Source organism: Sciurus carolinensis, chromosome 12, assembly GCF_902686445.1.
Source record: "Sciurus carolinensis chromosome 12, mSciCar1.2, whole genome shotgun sequence".
Taxonomy (NCBI): Eukaryota; Metazoa; Chordata; class Mammalia; order Rodentia; family Sciuridae; genus Sciurus; species Sciurus carolinensis.
In genome coordinates, this window is record NC_062224.1 from 64,801,633 (window position 1) to 64,818,446 (window position 16,814).

Below are 16,814 nucleotides of genomic sequence, written 5' to 3' on the forward strand. Positions count from 1 at the left end.
AACAAACTGAACAGCCACATAAGCATAAATCATTAATAAACTGTTATAAATAGTATGTTTTATTCACAAGTCTCTTAAGTACTTACAGAGATTATAGAGGCAGGGGTGGATGGTGGATGAAGAGGATGGGAGGAGAATGAAGCAAAAGTTCCCAATGCCAGTTAATTCCTGAGGTGGCATTATTTCTTAACTGATGCATTGATCAACACTGTAAAGATGAGTTTGTGCTATGAAACAGTCCCAATATTATTACATTTCAACAATTACACTGCGGTATTCTGAAGGCAGCTGACTTAAGTGATGTTTACATTATAAGAGCCTATTGAAGTATTGAATCTTTTCAATTTTGCTGCTACAATTATCAGTGGGACACAAAACACTTCAGAGTTCAAAAGAAACCCGGTATAGATTTATTTTTTCCTCAGTACTTCTTAGCTCAAGCCAAAGCTATTATTTATTTTCATGTACTTTATTTTAAAAACTCTAAGTGCTGACACTGTAAACATTTTGTATCTTCTTAACTAAACCTTGTTTGATAACAAGGTTAAGAGCAAAGATAAGCAGGAATAATTCTGTGTATAATAAAGCTATCAGCTTCTGGTTTAATTTTAAATATAATTTTAAAACAATTTTTAAAAGTCCATGCTACAATGGTGAAGACTACTTCTGTGCACTTTTAATCCTGGACACAATTTTCAAAATTGCATGATGGAGGTAAGAATTTTAAAAACCCACCAAAATGTAAATAACAGGGAAAAACACTTTCAACTCAAAGCATCAAACGTACATTTATGTGCAGAAATCTAGACAACTATACAAGTTTTTAAGCAATCATATTTTATTATACAATTCTATGAACAGAAAATGAACAGAAATACACAATATACTTACCTGTACATGTGAACCTACTTTTTAAGCTACAGATTTATTATAGTTCATACTGACTTTAATTTTACAGTTCATAACTATGTATAACCTTATTGCATTAAGGGCAAATTCTACATGGGGAGATTCACAGGTGGACCACATTAGGCATTACCAGTACATTCAAAAACTGTACCTCATTTATGGATGTATCATCCCTGTTCCTGTAAATTTGGATTTCTTTATAGCTTAAGCTCATTTGCTATTTTGGATGCAATGTTCTTGAAGGCAATAGAAGTCCCAGATATTCGCTTGAAACGGACCCCATTAAGTGACAGACGTGGCAGTTTGCAGACTTCCATCTCCCACTGCACGAGGCTATCCTGTCTAGCATCTCCATGGACACAGAAAAGCAAAAACCTCTCTTTTTGTTCATAATCACAGTTATTTGCATCTAATACTTTTCGGATTTCTCTCATCATGTCATTAGGGTCCATTGAACTAGTGGTCTTCATACTCCATGTGAACCGCAAAGAACGCGGCTTGGAATCTTTACCCTCTTCCTTGTCTCTTTCTTTTGCTTCCCCTGACGTACTTCTGGAAGCAGAGGGTAAAGGGAAAGAATGAAAACAGAATTCCATTCAGCAAAGAAATCAATACATAGATAAAATACGAGTGATCACAACTCAGTGCCTACTAAAGCTATTCAACTTGTAGGTAGACAGAAATATTAATGTTAGCTCACTGCTGCTAAAGCAGACCTGAGGATGTCATCTGTTTTGACTTTCAGCATCATCCATCTAAAGTAGCACATTTTCTTAAATACATTTGTTTGTGGGAAACAGATTTGCAGCTTAAAATGAAGAACTGAATTTTTTTTTCAGTTTCTTTCATACTTCTCTGTTCAAGTTTATAAAACGAATTGTCTATCTTCTGCACACACATACACACACACACACACTAGGAAGCACTAGCAGGCACCCTTAGTATTCTGCTTGTAAAACATATGTATGAAATATAATGAAAAATGTCCTCTTTTTTTGTCCTTTCTGGGTAGAAGGATAGTAATGACTATAGAGGAAAAGAGAATTATTTACACCTGATAACACTAAGAAAGAATGTTGTACTGTAATTGCGTAAAGATGTTATATGTACACTTCTTGATATTCTCCAATGGTTTCCCATTTCACTAAAGATAACCTTAAAACCAACTATAAGGCTGCTTTTCTTTTCTCCTCTCTTTCTTTGTCCTGGGGTTTGAACCCAGGGGCACCTTGCCACTGAGCTGCATCCCCAGTCCTTTTTATTTTCTTTTATTTCTTTTATTTATTTATTTATTCTTTTGTGGTGCTGGGGATTGAACCCAGGGCCTTGTGCTTTCGAGGCAAGCACTCTACCAACTGAGCTACATCCCCAGCCCTTATTTTTTTATTTTGAGACAGGGTCCTGCCAAGTGCCTGGACTGGCCTGGAACTTGGAATCTTCTTGTCCCAGCCTCCTGAGTCACTGTGATTACAAGTATGAGCCACTACATGGGGTCTGCCCCCTCTTCTCTTATTATCTCCCTCCTTGTTCACTCTAATCACGTCATTCTGGTCTCCTGCTACTCTTTGAACACACTGGGTATCTTCTTGTCTCCAGGTTTTTACACAGGCAGTTCCCCAGATGGCTGCATGGTTAATTCCCTTGCTTTTTCCAAATCTCTGTTCATGTTCTCCCTGAAGATTCCTCTATCCACCCTACTATACCCCGACTCTGACCCTAGTAAGACAAACCCTCTTATCCTACTCTATTTTCTCTATAGCACTAATCACATTAGAATATACTATTTAACCCATTAATTAGGTTAATTATCATTTAAATCTACCACTAGATTGTGAACTCCAAGAGGACCAGGAATTTTGTCTTTCATTCACTGATATACTAGAACTATGTTCGGCACCTAGAACTATGTTGGGCACAGAGTAGCATATGATTAACACATATTTGTTAAATTAATCTACCTCACTGAATTTTGCTTATGGAGGTACCTTCAAAATAACATAGAAACAGAAAAATCTATTTCAAGTAACCACAGGAAAGTAAAATTAGTAGATTGTTCATTAATACCAGGTAATTAAATTTATAAATTATCTAAATACAGATAAATGTTGCAACTTTTTAAACTTGTTAACCTAGCTCACTAATCTTTGATTTAAGGAAAAAATTACATACTCTGAAAGAAGTTTATAATCCACTATATAAATATTTTCTATTTATATATTTTATATAAATACTGATATATATATTTATGTATATATCCGCATGTATACATTATATGTGTGTGTGTGTATAGTGCCTTTCATTTCTATGTATTTGAGTATCCAAATTTTGCTAACTATGCAAATTTGAGAAAATAATGAAAAAGGTAGAGAAAATAAATTTCCACAGACTGTTAAATAAGCATAGAAAGTACTTACTTCACATCTCTACCTCCCTCTCTTTGCTCACTGAATCTAAGCCATTGCATCATAGCTTCTTTGGGCCGGGAGAGCCAACCAGAGTCCTCTATTAGCATCACTTGCATAACTCCAATGGTGGACTCATTATGCATGCTAGGAATGGAGGGGGACTGCCAGATCACTTGATTGGGCACTCTTTTTAAAAACACAACTGATGGCTAGAAAACTACTTTTCTAAGGTCATAGAACTACTGAGTTGAAAGTTGAAGAGTAAAAATTAGGTGTCTTATTCCCCAGATGATCATAAGGTGACCTTAGGACAACAGGCAGATATAAGAGGTTATTCTGCTGTGTCTCACAGGCATTGCCACTGATAATGTTAGTTTGTAGAAAGCTCTTAGAAGTGCTGATATGAACAGAATAACAGCTAACATTTATTGAGTGCTTCCTAGGCACAGGAGCTGTCCTATGTGTCTGCCATGTATTATTCCCTCATTTACCCCTCACAACAACCCAATGAGGCAGTCAGGATGAGGAAATAGAGGCACGAAGCACTGAAGTAACTTCCCCAAAGTCACACAAGAAAGTCAGTGGTACAACACATCTCCAACCTTCACGGCCTAGCTCAAGAGCCTATGCTTCTAATCATGGTACCATACCATCTCTCTGAAACAAAGGAACCTCATTAGGACTGATGTACCCTATGACCCTTGCAATTTCCTCATTTGTAAAAAGGGTAATTTTTACCTGGTTGTTGTGAAGATTAAATAACCAGCAAGTACCTTATAGACAGTAGGTATTCAATAAGTATTTGTTCAAAAACAAACCAAAAAAACCCAACAACAATCAAGAAAACGAAATGTGAAAATTGCTTTGTAACATTTATAAAAGATTAGTTATTAAACTCTTATGTTAAACTAGGTAGTCATACTAAAAGGATAAAAGTGCATGCAGATTAATTACAATATCATTAGTGGCCACTTGTGACACTATACAGTACTCAATGTCTCCAGGGGAAACTTAGTGGAAATATACTATGAGATGCGAAGGAGGCGCTAAAAACAAAAGTACTCCATGTTTATTTAATAGGTGGAAAAAAAGTTAAAAATATTGGTTTTGCTCTCTACCATGGGGACTCAGGTACCTACCCCTCTACAAAGAAGCAGGTCAATGATTATTACTAAACATAAATATAGCACAGTTTATAAAGAACACTGCATAGCAAGTTTTTCCAAAGCTCATTATGTTTCACATTTCAAATACTTTGGAAAAAAAAAAGTCAAAATTAAACCAAAGGTTTGTGTTGAGCTGCTCAAAATTATTCCTAAATAAAGCTAGATCTGAGAGTTATACTGTATCCCTTAATGTTTATGTATACTCAAAATAATAATTTAATGCTCTCACTTTCTAAAATTTTCACTTACTAAATATGAACACACAGGCTAACTTGTCTGTAATGTGATTCTCAGACCAGAATCCATAAGACCTGGAACCTTGTTTGAAATGCAAATGCTCAGGTCTCCCTAACCCTGCACTGAATCACAAGGGTACAGGACCAGCACTATTTTTATTTATTTTTTTACAATCAAATCCTCCCTATGATTCTGACTGTGCTCAGGTTTGAGATCCCTTGCGAGAATGGATACCCAAGTAGTACTAAAGGTCAAAACCCCCATAAAGTATGGCAGGACAGTTTTAAAATGTGGCCCAAGACTAACCATTCACCTAAAATACACATTAATATCAAATCTTCCTGCATATTACCTCAATGCACTATTATTTCTGCTATTTGACTTAGGCTAATTTAGTCACACTGGTAATAGTGAAAAGGACCAGTTAATTTTAACCTAGTAAATTTTCTGCTGTGACATATCTGATAGAATAGGAAGGCTTAACCAAGTATACAATGCAAAACAATTTTGGAAAACACAAACTTAAAATTAATTAAACTTAATTAAATGCTAGGCAACATTAGAAAACCCATCCCAATACAAAAATTTACAACATACATACTATCTATTTATTTTAGTTCTATTCATGATTATTAAATGCTGAAAGTATTTCGAATGTCCGCTTCCATTCACGGGGACCTAGCAGCGAAGTATTAATAGTGGCTCCTCACCTTGAGGTGTCGGTTCTGCCACTGGCTTCGCCTTCACTTGGATCCCTCAAAACAAAGTGAAGGTTGAGATTTAATGATAAAAGTGAAAAATATATCAAGAAAACCTACATCTAAAATGATTTTAAAATTAGCTTGTTGAGCAAACTTCTACCACAACAGTTTTCTATTACTAGGCAGTCTAATACTGTTGCTCACATTTTTCATCATAATTGCATGTTGCCATCATTTATTGAGCGTCTACTGGGTATTGTCAAGAGGAGATACTAGGTGAAAGCTTAGGAGTTTTTTGTTTTTGTTTTTGTTTTTAACATGATCTTCCAATTCCCAGACACAATTTTAATCATAATTTATCTTTTAGTATAGCATAATCTAAAGGTAGGGCTATTTAATAATTACTAGTAGGAAGATTTAACTTCATATTTTTTATTACATATAAATCTAGTAGTCGCTCAATTGAGAAAAATCACCTTGCAGTTAGTAAACACATACATATATTTCTAAAAATAAATACCAATTTTAAATAAGAAATTGACATCACAAGTTATACAACAATTCATGCACAGCAAGTCAATAGCCTACTGAAACAAATGAATATAAAACATGTATTCAACCTTGAACAAAAACACTGATCTTACCTGAATATCCACTTGTGAAATAAAACCAGGAAAACACTACTAATTGTCCTTATGTTGAAGGTTATTAATATTGTCGAAGTCTCCCAAAATTTAAACCACTTTGTCATTTTCAAAGGTAATTCAATATCTACACAGGAGTATCAAGTTACAAACCAGTTCAAAAATATTAAGAGATGGCCTGTGATATAGAGCAAAGTACTCTGAAGTAGCTGGGAAAATTCATCAACTTGAATCTGTAAGTTAAGGTTGTTTTACTGTTTTAACCATTCCAGAAACATTTACATTATATGAAAAGCGAAGCAACAGGAAGAAAATCAGTGCCACTCTCCCTCTCCCCAAATTAAAACAAGCTCTACTGAAATGGTTATTAGAAATATAAGTATCTCATGCCTTGAAGGACCTTATGGCTTTTCTTGACAAACATATTGCATAAAAAACATTTTTCTGTCAAAATTGAAAATGATAAAACTGTATTCTCACATTCAAAAAGTTTCTTCTATTTCTATTTTAAATAACATTTTCATTGGAAAGTTTAATAAAAATCCACAACCATCTCTACAAATCTACTTTCATTATAGCAAACTGAAATAAATAAAAAGATTTCTGGGCATGTTTAAAATGAAAAGTACATTTTCAGTTACAATTAGATGTACTGATATACTAAAGAAGGTCAGGGCTCTAATTTGGCAAAAAAAGATAGTAATGTTGTTGATCTCTGAGGCAAAGATAAAATGACTTTACTAAGAGGGGATACAGATATCACTGGATTTTTCTGTCCTACTTACAGTTTGCATTTTAACTCACTCTTAGATACCTACCCTACTGTGCCTGAACTTTAAGCAATAGGAATGAAATTTCCTTTATACACTACTTTCTGTATTATAATGAGTTGAAGTAGCGATTGGCTCCTACTCTGTCCGGCCTACCTGCCAGTAGGAATACTGGAAGAACCTTTGCTACTTAGCAATGGTTTCACACAGCCCAGGGAGTCTACTCTAAGTAGTCTGGTGGGAGGCAGCTAGGGATACAGAAGGTGTAGCTGGCTATAAGATCACATGCAGTATAGTTTGACTCTTCAGCACTTAAAACTTAAAAAACAAATACCTTATACATGGCAACATATACTTGACTGAACAGACAGGTTATTCCCTGTATAAGAACGAGCTATGGTTAGAAAATCATAACATTTGGTGCAGAAGCAGCAAGTCATGTGGGAATTGGGGGCAAAGGTTTCCAGGCAGAATTAATAGCAAGTACCAACTCCTGGAACAGATATGCCTAGGGTGTCCATGGACAGTCAGGGTCCTACATGGCAGATGTGCAACCAGCAAGGGGAAGAGTAAAAGAGAAGGTCTGAAATTGAAAAGAACCAGCAAAGGGATCTAGAAGGGATACTTAGTTTCTGAGGTAAAAGAAAATTAGAGCCAAGTGAGGAAAATGTATGTGGAACACTGCAGAAAGTAAGCTGCTCATAGGAAGGCAGGGGTCATACTAGTCTCCTAAGTACTGTATCAACTGTACCTAATAAAGTGCCTAGCATATGGTAGGTCTTCAAATATCTGTTAAATAACTATATGGCAATCCTTTTTCTGAAACTCCCAACAGACCCTCTCTTAGGAACTTTCTTATCCTGACATTCTGTCCCCTGAATTCTTGTCCATATCACTTTCTATTATGTTTTCCCCAGAATCTAAATTTTTCTTGCAAGGTAAAGACAAATGTTTTGCACAACACTTAATGTACAACTAGCAATTAAACATTAAACTCAAAACCTATTTTTCTATACTTTAAAATCAATGCAGGCTTAACCATGAGAAGGTTATGGCTTCCTAAAAATAGCTTAAGTAGTCAGCCATATTCCAAAAGCAGATACTACTGAATATCTGACGAGTACCTTGCAAATGGTCAGTCAACATCCTCTAACTTTCTTGCTGACTCTGTCGTGAGCCTCTGGTCTTTCTCTAGTGCTGCATAGTAATTGCCCAAATAGCATAAAATCATTGACTGATACGGTCAGAAACTGTGATACATTTGAGGACAAAGTTTTAAATTCAACTGTGTGATCTTGGGCAAGTGGATCTATGAGCTGAGTCCATAAATGGCTCCAGAACAAGGCAGCAGACTAAAGCTGATACTCCTCTTTCCCATATCCACTCTTTGAAATCCTAGGAACACTAATGACATTGAAAATTAATGTTCTTTAAAGGAAGTATAATAATTTCATACCCATCAGTTAAGGATCAGTTGAAGTGGCTATATGGATGGAGCCCCTAGACAGAAACAATGGTGCCTTACTCTGGACTCTTACCTTGCACATACTTTTTCTATCACACATTCTGCTTTACATCATGGCTAGCTATTTTACATGTCTGCTTCTTGCAAGACTGCAAAGATGCCATCTCATTCATCTTTATGTTCTGCTTTGCACATGGCACAATGCTTTATACATAATAGGCCTAAGTAGACATTTAGTGGTAACAGTCATAGGTCAAATTTACATCAGCCTGCATGTGTTCAGCAACCTGTGTGATTAATGTGCATTGTACATGTATGCTTACTTTTTGGAAAAAAAGTAAAACTGTACTGTTTTATTAGATCAGAAGTTTATTATACAAGCATTCATTTTGTGTTTACTATATTTTGGTGTGATGTTAAGATTTTATGAGGTTAAATTACATAAGAAATCTGTGATTCTAGTATTTAGTATTTTTATACAAAGAAGGAAAAAGGTAAACTACATATATATTATTAGTGAGCAATTTAAAAGTATTTTTAAGGGCTGGGGATGTGGCTCAGGGGTAAAGCACTTGCCTAGCGTGTGTGAGGCCCTGAATTCAATCCTCATTACTGCCAAAACAAAAAGTTTAAAAAAGTACTTTTAAGATAAGAATTATTATTTGTAGGATACAGGTTAGTTCATAATCGATTCCTTTTTCTAAATCAAGGTCTTTAAATAAGAGATAATCTTTATGTTAAAATGCACATTTTCAATCTTAAGTTCTTGATCTTTCTACCCTATTTGATAGAAGTTTTAAATCCTAATTTTGTCCATGTTTTCCTTTTCTTTCTTAAGGAAAAAGATTTTATGTCTTCCTAAAAGGATTTTTGTCCAACTTCTATAAAAGAGCAGCTCTAATGAAATGTCAAGAAACCGTTCTGGAAAAAAAATCAGTGAAAATATCAAAGAAAAAAACAAGTTTCTTCCTAATTCCTAGAAGAAACAAAACATGACAGTGCATTGGTACTGACCTGCGAACAAATTTGGAGGTGATTTTGCTTATTATACCAGTGGACGTTCCCCTTCTGGCATGTGCAAATGCACCCGTTTCATGGGACGGTGAAGCAGGTGGTCCATTATAAGCAGCACTGCGTCGCTCCCGGAGCTGTTCCCCATGGAAAGTGCTTCGGCTTGAACTCCCTCGGGGAAAACGGGTCCGGTCTGGAGTGGTGGCACTAATACTGTGAGCAGATGGGGAAGCAGCAGGCACTCTTTGGGTTGTACTATTGGGACAAATTAAGATGTATTATTCAGAATAATGACAGTGAATGCTTTACTCGGCTAAAAACTGAAAAAATAAAAATGGCTATGGCTACTTCTTTTTTGCTCAATTTTATTTGTTCACTACAGAGATGTGATACATGGGTTAGCATTTCAGAATGAAATCAACACACTTTATAAAATTAAAATTACTAAACAGGAACACAGACAAATGTCTTTTTATATCAGCAATGCCCAACTAGGGTGCTGAATTTATATATATATATATGTTCATATAAATAAATAAATAAATAAATAAATAAATAAAATTTCGTGATCTAAAAATCTGAAATTCAAAATCCCAAACTACTTCTGGCCCCAAAAATTTCAGATAAAGAATACTCAATTTGTATTCTGTTAAACTACTTGGCAATGTGGAACATGAATTTTATTATTTATTAAAAAGCCTTTGATGAAAATCATTTCCTATTTCTAATGTAGGCTTCAGTGATAGCAAAATGCTATATGGCATTACCAACATGACTTATAACACCTAATTATTAAAGGGTTAAAATATTCAGATGTTCTGAAGTTGAGAAATGCTAAAACAGATTAAAAACTAGAAAAACATATCTAATTTTAATTTTATACCTGACAGTTCTCTGAATTCATCTGTTTCATTGATAATAAAAGTAACTGGTAGGAGTCAGTTACTCCTTTGTCTATTTTTTTTTTTTTTTTGGAGTATGTTTAAATAGCAAAAAAAACTCAGTTTACTTAAATGATAAATTAGGCAGCAATATATTACTTCATGGATGGGTTTAAAATAAAATCCTTTTAAGAAAATTCTTCTAGGAAATTATTTGAATTATACAGCAACATTTCTGATAACAGCTAAAGCACATAGTAATTGTGTATGTTACAATTAGACCTTTCCTCCACCACAGTGAGTCTTTTCAGAAAACTTTCATGTGATGGCAACTAGCATGTATTTTCAAATGGTTCTATATTTTCTAAAACAACAAAGAAGATGAAATGTGATCAAGATGTTACCCAGGCCGGTAAGCTTCAGAGCCATCTTTAATGGTTGGCAGTGTGACTTTAATAGGGTGACCAGAAGTGGACATGGATTTCTGGTGGCGAGGTCGGGCTGAGGCAACAGCAGAGGCCACAGCAGATCCTGCAGAAGATATGCTACTTGCAGACATCTCTGTAAGGCTTTCGACATGAAATGGTTGAGAAGACCGCGGAAATGGAGAAAAAAATTAACTTTATTAAAATTTAAGAAATAGGTTTTGAAAAGTCTACATTGACCAACACTTTTCATGATTGAAACTCTTGAAAGAAGCTAACACTAGCAGCATTACTGGTGACTATGGCACAATATTCTTGTTAAAAGTACATGGGGAAAAAATTATATAGGGAGAATTTATCTACCACTGAAGATTTCACATACCTTGCTCTATATATGTGAATGTGAGAAGGTATGAAACGATTTTTGTATATGTGTGACACTTTCAGATGAAATGATTATGATTGGAGGTGTTCTTCACTTCTCCCAAATTACAACTTTGTGGGATGTGTTGCTGTGGTGCACTGTCCTAAATTATTCATAAAAGAAGCCTTAATTATACCAAAACCACTATCTGGAAATATCACCAAAATACTTTTAGCTCATATCATGAATCAAGAGGTTAACTGTCGTAAACATAGGGTCTATAGATTAGTAGTTAGCATAGGAAAAACAGTAAATCATTAATCTATTTTCAGCTGTCTAGCCTAAAGGATCTTATGTCCAAGTAAGATACATTTATCTTTGCATGTCTTACACTAACAATTTACATGCCTATTCATTGAGAAGAAATGAATATGACAAGGTCTATCCACTCCACTGAAAATGATTAGTGGTAGAACTAAGAAAAGAATTTAGTTTAAGTAGCAAAAAGATTCCATATTTGTTTGAGTTATTTTAATAAGTAATTCTTCCCACTCAAGAGAAAATAAATTAATTTCTTAAAATAAATATATTATTTATCATAATTTACATAAAACACTAAGAATTTCATGGTCTTGTCTAATCAGTTGGCATGGCTACATTTCTTTAAAGGAAGAAAAGTAACCTCTTATTATTTGGATAATAATAATGGCTTGGTAGGAAGGGGAAAGGGAAGGAGAGACGGAAGCAGTATCTGCATAAAAGAATAAGATTCAAATTATGAAGAACAGATTAGGATCATATGATCTGCTTTGCTGCAGGGAAATATATACTACCATATATTATTCAGAAATTCACAGGTTTCCAGATTTGCCTCCTGCTTTCCCTAAATATTTTCCTGGTACAGAAGGGAGATGCCTAGTAAGAACGCATGTTACAACCTTACTAGTTTATATTTCTTTTCCTCTTGACATGTTTATTTACAGGCACTTCAGCACAAGCACTACGCAGAACAGTGACAAAGAATATTACTACTTGGCACTATGACATTTACCTACTGTCTTTTCCATTCTGCAATGCTGTATATCGATCTGTGGTCCTCTCACAGACGTATGTATTCCTTCTTGCCATGCTACCTCCAGTATACACATTGTTCTTTAGTAAGAAAGAAAAGCAATTTTAAAATTAGAACTATTTGTGGAAAGTCAAAGAAATGTATTTAATCTGCTAAGGATTTGAAAAAAATTCATATTAGAATCTTAGCTGCTTAGAATTTTATATTAATAAGCTCTATCTCCTCTCCTCTGTTCACTCTCATATTTGGATTTTTGGAGAGAAGGTAAACCATTAAAAGCAAACTTATCATGGTTAAAATCCTACAGTATCAGTCAGCAGTCATTTGGAAGCAACAAAAGGCTGGGTTTTCATTCACTCCCTCTTTTGTGAGCTGCTGGTAGGGAGAGGGCAGAGTATTGGTACAGGCAGCTCCAAGTAACTAGGAATGCCATCTCCCCTCTGAATCTCTCAGGAACCCGTGCAGTGAAGATGGCACACCTTCCCAGAAGCCTGTGGGCTACCATGCTTCACCTGCTGGACAACCCTTATCGCCCCAGCTGATTTTAACAGAAGGTTGTCTAAAGCTCCAGGTTAAAGGCACACCTCACAGAGGCTGCCAATAGAGTGGGTCAGTGCCACTCTGAGAATATTTCCTCTGGTCTCAGGTTTTAGCCAGGAGGCAGGCCAAGCCTGAAGAAGAGAAAGAATAAGCAAAACATGGATAGACAGATGGATGATTCTCCACACATACAGTCCTTGCCCGGTAACCCCCACTGCCATGCCTGCCAAAGACCTTGACTATTATCAGTAATAAAATATTCAAAAATGATTTTCAAAAAGGATAAAACAGTCTTGTTTCACTCTTACTCCAACAGAAAAAGTTATCCTCTTTTTGGATAGTCTAGCTTTCACTATTCTTTAAAATACACAATTAACCTAAAATTTGTTTAATAATGGGGGCTAGAAAGTCCCCCATTATTCAGTTGGGAGAAGGACAAGAATATCTCGTAAACAGAACTGTGTAAGTACAGATTTAAAACCTTTCAACAGTGCAGGTTCCTAGGCAGAATAAGTTTTGTCATGCTATATGAAAAGCATAAGTTAAAAACTATAAAATATGTTAGCAAAAAAGGCTAAGATTACTTAATTTTTTTTTTAGATAAGACTTGGTCTATGTTAACCAAAAGAAAAAAGAAATGGAGAGATCCATTAGGAAACTAACTTGCATTACAATTCTTAAAAAACTAACACATCATTTCATTACTGCATTCTTAATTAACAGGTCATTAATTTCTATCTATGTTAAGTGATAAATAGTTTTATGGCTGTAGAATATACAGCTATGCAGATAAACCATATTTTATTTTGACCAATAGATTTCTAATTATTGAGCTTTTAAATTATTTTCTACTTTGCTTCTACAAGCTATTGAGGAGGTTAAATTATATAGAGTTCATGAAAACTTAAAATCTAGAGGAAAAATCCTAGAAATAATGAAAATAGAGAACAGTACTGAAAAATTATTAAAACTGCATGGAGATTACTAACAAGTTACATTGGTCACGCTATGGGCACCAAAAGTACCAACGTAAGAATATTAGCTTTTGACATTTTCATAATTTTGGCTAACTTATTATGAGTCATCTCAGTTTGAATAAACTTGTCAAATTGTGTGGCCATCCATCCTTTGGAAGTCTCTGAGATGTTTCTGACTGTTCTCAATGATGTGTCTTCCCTTCTCAATGTGTGATAGCGAATGGCATCTCCTTCCAAGTAGTACCAATGATGCCCAGGTGTAATAGCCAATCTGCCAAATCTGTATTTTACAGAGGGGAACTTAGAGTACAATTAGCAAAAGTTAAGTTACAGAAACAGTCTAGCTAGTTCTATATAGTTCTATATAGTTCACATAGGTTCCATACAAATTTGACTTTTATAGTTGACATTCCTATTCAAAAAACAAAGCTCTAACGACTGCTAAGCAGGAAAGACTTTTCTGTTGATGAGTTGGGGGCATGTGGAAACTACCCTTCCAGATTTATTGAACTTCAGTTTGGCAACTTCCCAAGGCAGAAACCAACCATGCAAAGCCTTCTTTGGGCTTATTTTGTAGTAAAGAGATTAAATTTTACATAATTATGTCATAATTTTATATACCATATATTATAATTATTATTGTATTTTAAAGCTTTCTGAGTCTCCCAGAAAGAAGTAATTTCTTCCTTCATTTTTCAAAGTTTTTCTTTACTGAGAGTTCATATTTTAGTCTTTTTGGCTGCTACAGACTGGCAGTTTTTAAACAACAGAAATTTAAGGCTCACAATTATGGAGCTGGGAAGTCTAAGATTGAGGTGCCAGGAGCTGCAGTGTCTAGTGAGGGCCTCCTCCTAGACGGCTGTTTTTTTGCCATAATCTCACATGGCAGAATGGGCAAGCTCTCTCAGTTGCCTCTTTTATAAGGGCACTAATTCCATTGGTGAGGCTCAGTCCTCATGACCTAGTCAGCTCCCAAAGGCACCACGTGCTAATACCATCACATTTGGGGTTAAGATTTTAATGTATGAATTCTGGGGCAAAACTAACATTCAAACTACAGCAGTTCATATCATTTTTGTATTTTGTATTGTTAATATTTATATATCTATGTATATGTGTATCTATATTGTTTATATATATTTGTGCTGATATATATATAAAACATATCATTAATTACATGGAAAACATATTTATAAGTGTTATTGTCTTTTTGATTAAAAAACAGCACAACGTATGTACATTTCCAAAACTCAATATTTGATTTCCAAGTTTTTAGGCTAGCTAAGTGTTTTTCCTCAACTCCTGTGTAGTTTTTAGATGGAAATTTCTAGAAATAGTTTTTCTTGTAGCATACTACAGAGAGAGTTCTAAGTTCCCTTACAAAGAATAACACTCCTATCATTTATAGTCTAGAATGGACATTGGTGATGAACAATGAAATAGGTAATTCAGATAATTTGCCAACAAATTTCACTAAGAATTTATCTATTTAAACTGATTCTCTCCTCACCGTTATCGACTGGTCAGTTTTATATATCTGTCAATATCACCCTTAAGTTAAATATCAGACTAATGTTAAATTATTCTGTCATGTCAACAACATCATATTATAAAACAAGAACTTTTACTACTAAAAAAAGTTCCTATTTATAAACATTACGTGTACTGTTAAACTATCACTTCTAAATTATCTATGCATGTGATGGGTACTACTTCTTTTTCCATCAGAAAGTAAGGAGCCATGTCATGTTACTTGAGTAGACTAAGTACTTTTCACTTATTCCATTTTACTGATAAATATATCATCACTGGCAAAAGCTGTTTAGTTGTTCAGTCAATATTTTCACAATAATGCAGAGCTTGGATCATAAATGCTCAAGTTCCTTTCAACTTAGAAATTATCTCAAATAAAAGGGATGAGAGCTAGTATTTTGGCTTAAAGCAGGAAATCAGTCAGCTTATTCTGTAAAGAGCCAGACAGTGAGCTGGTTAGGTTTTGTGGATTACACTTTCAAAATCACCAATAGTTAGGATAATGTGATTAAAATTAAAGGATACATTTTTTTCCCTTTCAGACTAGCAAAACCTATAATGATGGATAATATTCAGTTGTTGATATGCTTGTGGAAAAATACTCTAAATTATCCACCATTTGGTAATTACTCTGGTAGCATTTGTTAAAATTTTAAATGTGTATATGGAAAGGCCAACCAATGACATATGTTAAAACACATGTGTGTTGGTGCTTTAGGTGAGGTGAGTGGGAGTGAGGTCTACACAAACCGAGGGAGACTGTGACAGAGAGAAGGGGATCACCTGCCACTCAGCAGGTGAGGTTAAAAAAGGCTCAGACATAGGCCCAGATGTTTAACAGAAATACATTATTTAGAGAAATGTAGCACAAGGACACACACACACTGGAAAAATGGAACTCTGAACAACCACTCTGAAGGAGAGGTTGAATATTAATATTCATACTGATTAAATAATATACAGCTATTAAAAAGATCTGCATGTTCAGATCTAGCAGGATCCCATACTTTTCTAAGTGAGAAAAACTAAAATGTACTAGATACAGTGTGATATAATTTTTATAAAAAGCAAAATAAAATAATCTGATATGCTCATTTATGTTTTCTTTAACAAAGAAAATATTATAGAATTCACCCAAATCATTAGCACTACTTATTTCAAGAGTTGAGAATGGAAGTCAATGAACAGGAAAGGGGAGACTATTAATTTTACTTCAGAAACTTTTGAACTTCTAAAATTAAATAAGCATGTTACTTTGGTTCCTCAGACTACCAAAATTAAACTAAATTTTTAAAATTTAGTATTAAGTAGCTAAGAAAAGGATTTCTCTAACAATCTTTTCACTTAGGTTAAAAAATGATGATAAATAATACAGAATAGTTCATTTAAATTCAAACTAATGCTTGTTTGTTTGTTTAGTTGTGGATGGACCCTTATTTTATTTATTTTTATGTGGTGCTGGGGGTTGAATCACTGGGTTCACATGCTACACATGTGAACCACTGGGTTCACCTCTACACATGCTAGGCAAGTGCTCTATCACTGAGCTACAACCACAGCTCCTAATGTTTTAAATGTCATGCCTTCTTTAAATTAACATGATATGGTTTGTGAACCCACTGTGCACTTCAGAACTAAGGATTCTCAGGCAGCTACTATGTCAATATACAACAGATTATAAACATGGGCAGACAAGGTTTACATGGGGGAAACA

The 16,814-nt window shown here is 34.7% G+C and overlaps 1 protein-coding gene and 1 non-coding gene across 4 annotated transcripts in view; both read right to left on the reverse strand.

Moving 5' to 3' along the window:
* Positions 1-816: 816 nt before the first annotated feature.
* Positions 817-16,814, reverse strand: part of Mark1 (microtubule affinity regulating kinase 1) — a 153,764-nt gene continuing 137,766 nt past the window's right edge. For 2 of the 3 annotated variants that reach the window (XM_047520363.1, XM_047520366.1), the window contains 5 exons: positions 12,030-12,130; positions 10,594-10,758; positions 9,312-9,563; positions 5,428-5,472; positions 817-1,461 (listed from right to left, as the gene is read on the reverse strand). In XM_047520363.1, the coding sequence (XP_047376319.1) occupies positions 1,107-1,461; positions 5,428-5,472; positions 9,312-9,563; positions 10,594-10,758; positions 12,030-12,130 (918 nt within the window). In that variant the 3' untranslated portion in view covers positions 817-1,106. The remainder of the gene's footprint in view (positions 1,462-5,427; positions 5,473-9,311; positions 9,564-10,593; positions 10,759-12,029; positions 12,131-16,814) is intronic. The other variant, XM_047520365.1, reaches the window with a different exon arrangement.
* On the reverse strand, positions 2,207-2,280 carry Trnas-cga (transfer RNA serine (anticodon CGA)). Its single transcript has one exon. It is a non-coding gene; the product is annotated as a tRNA-Ser (tRNA).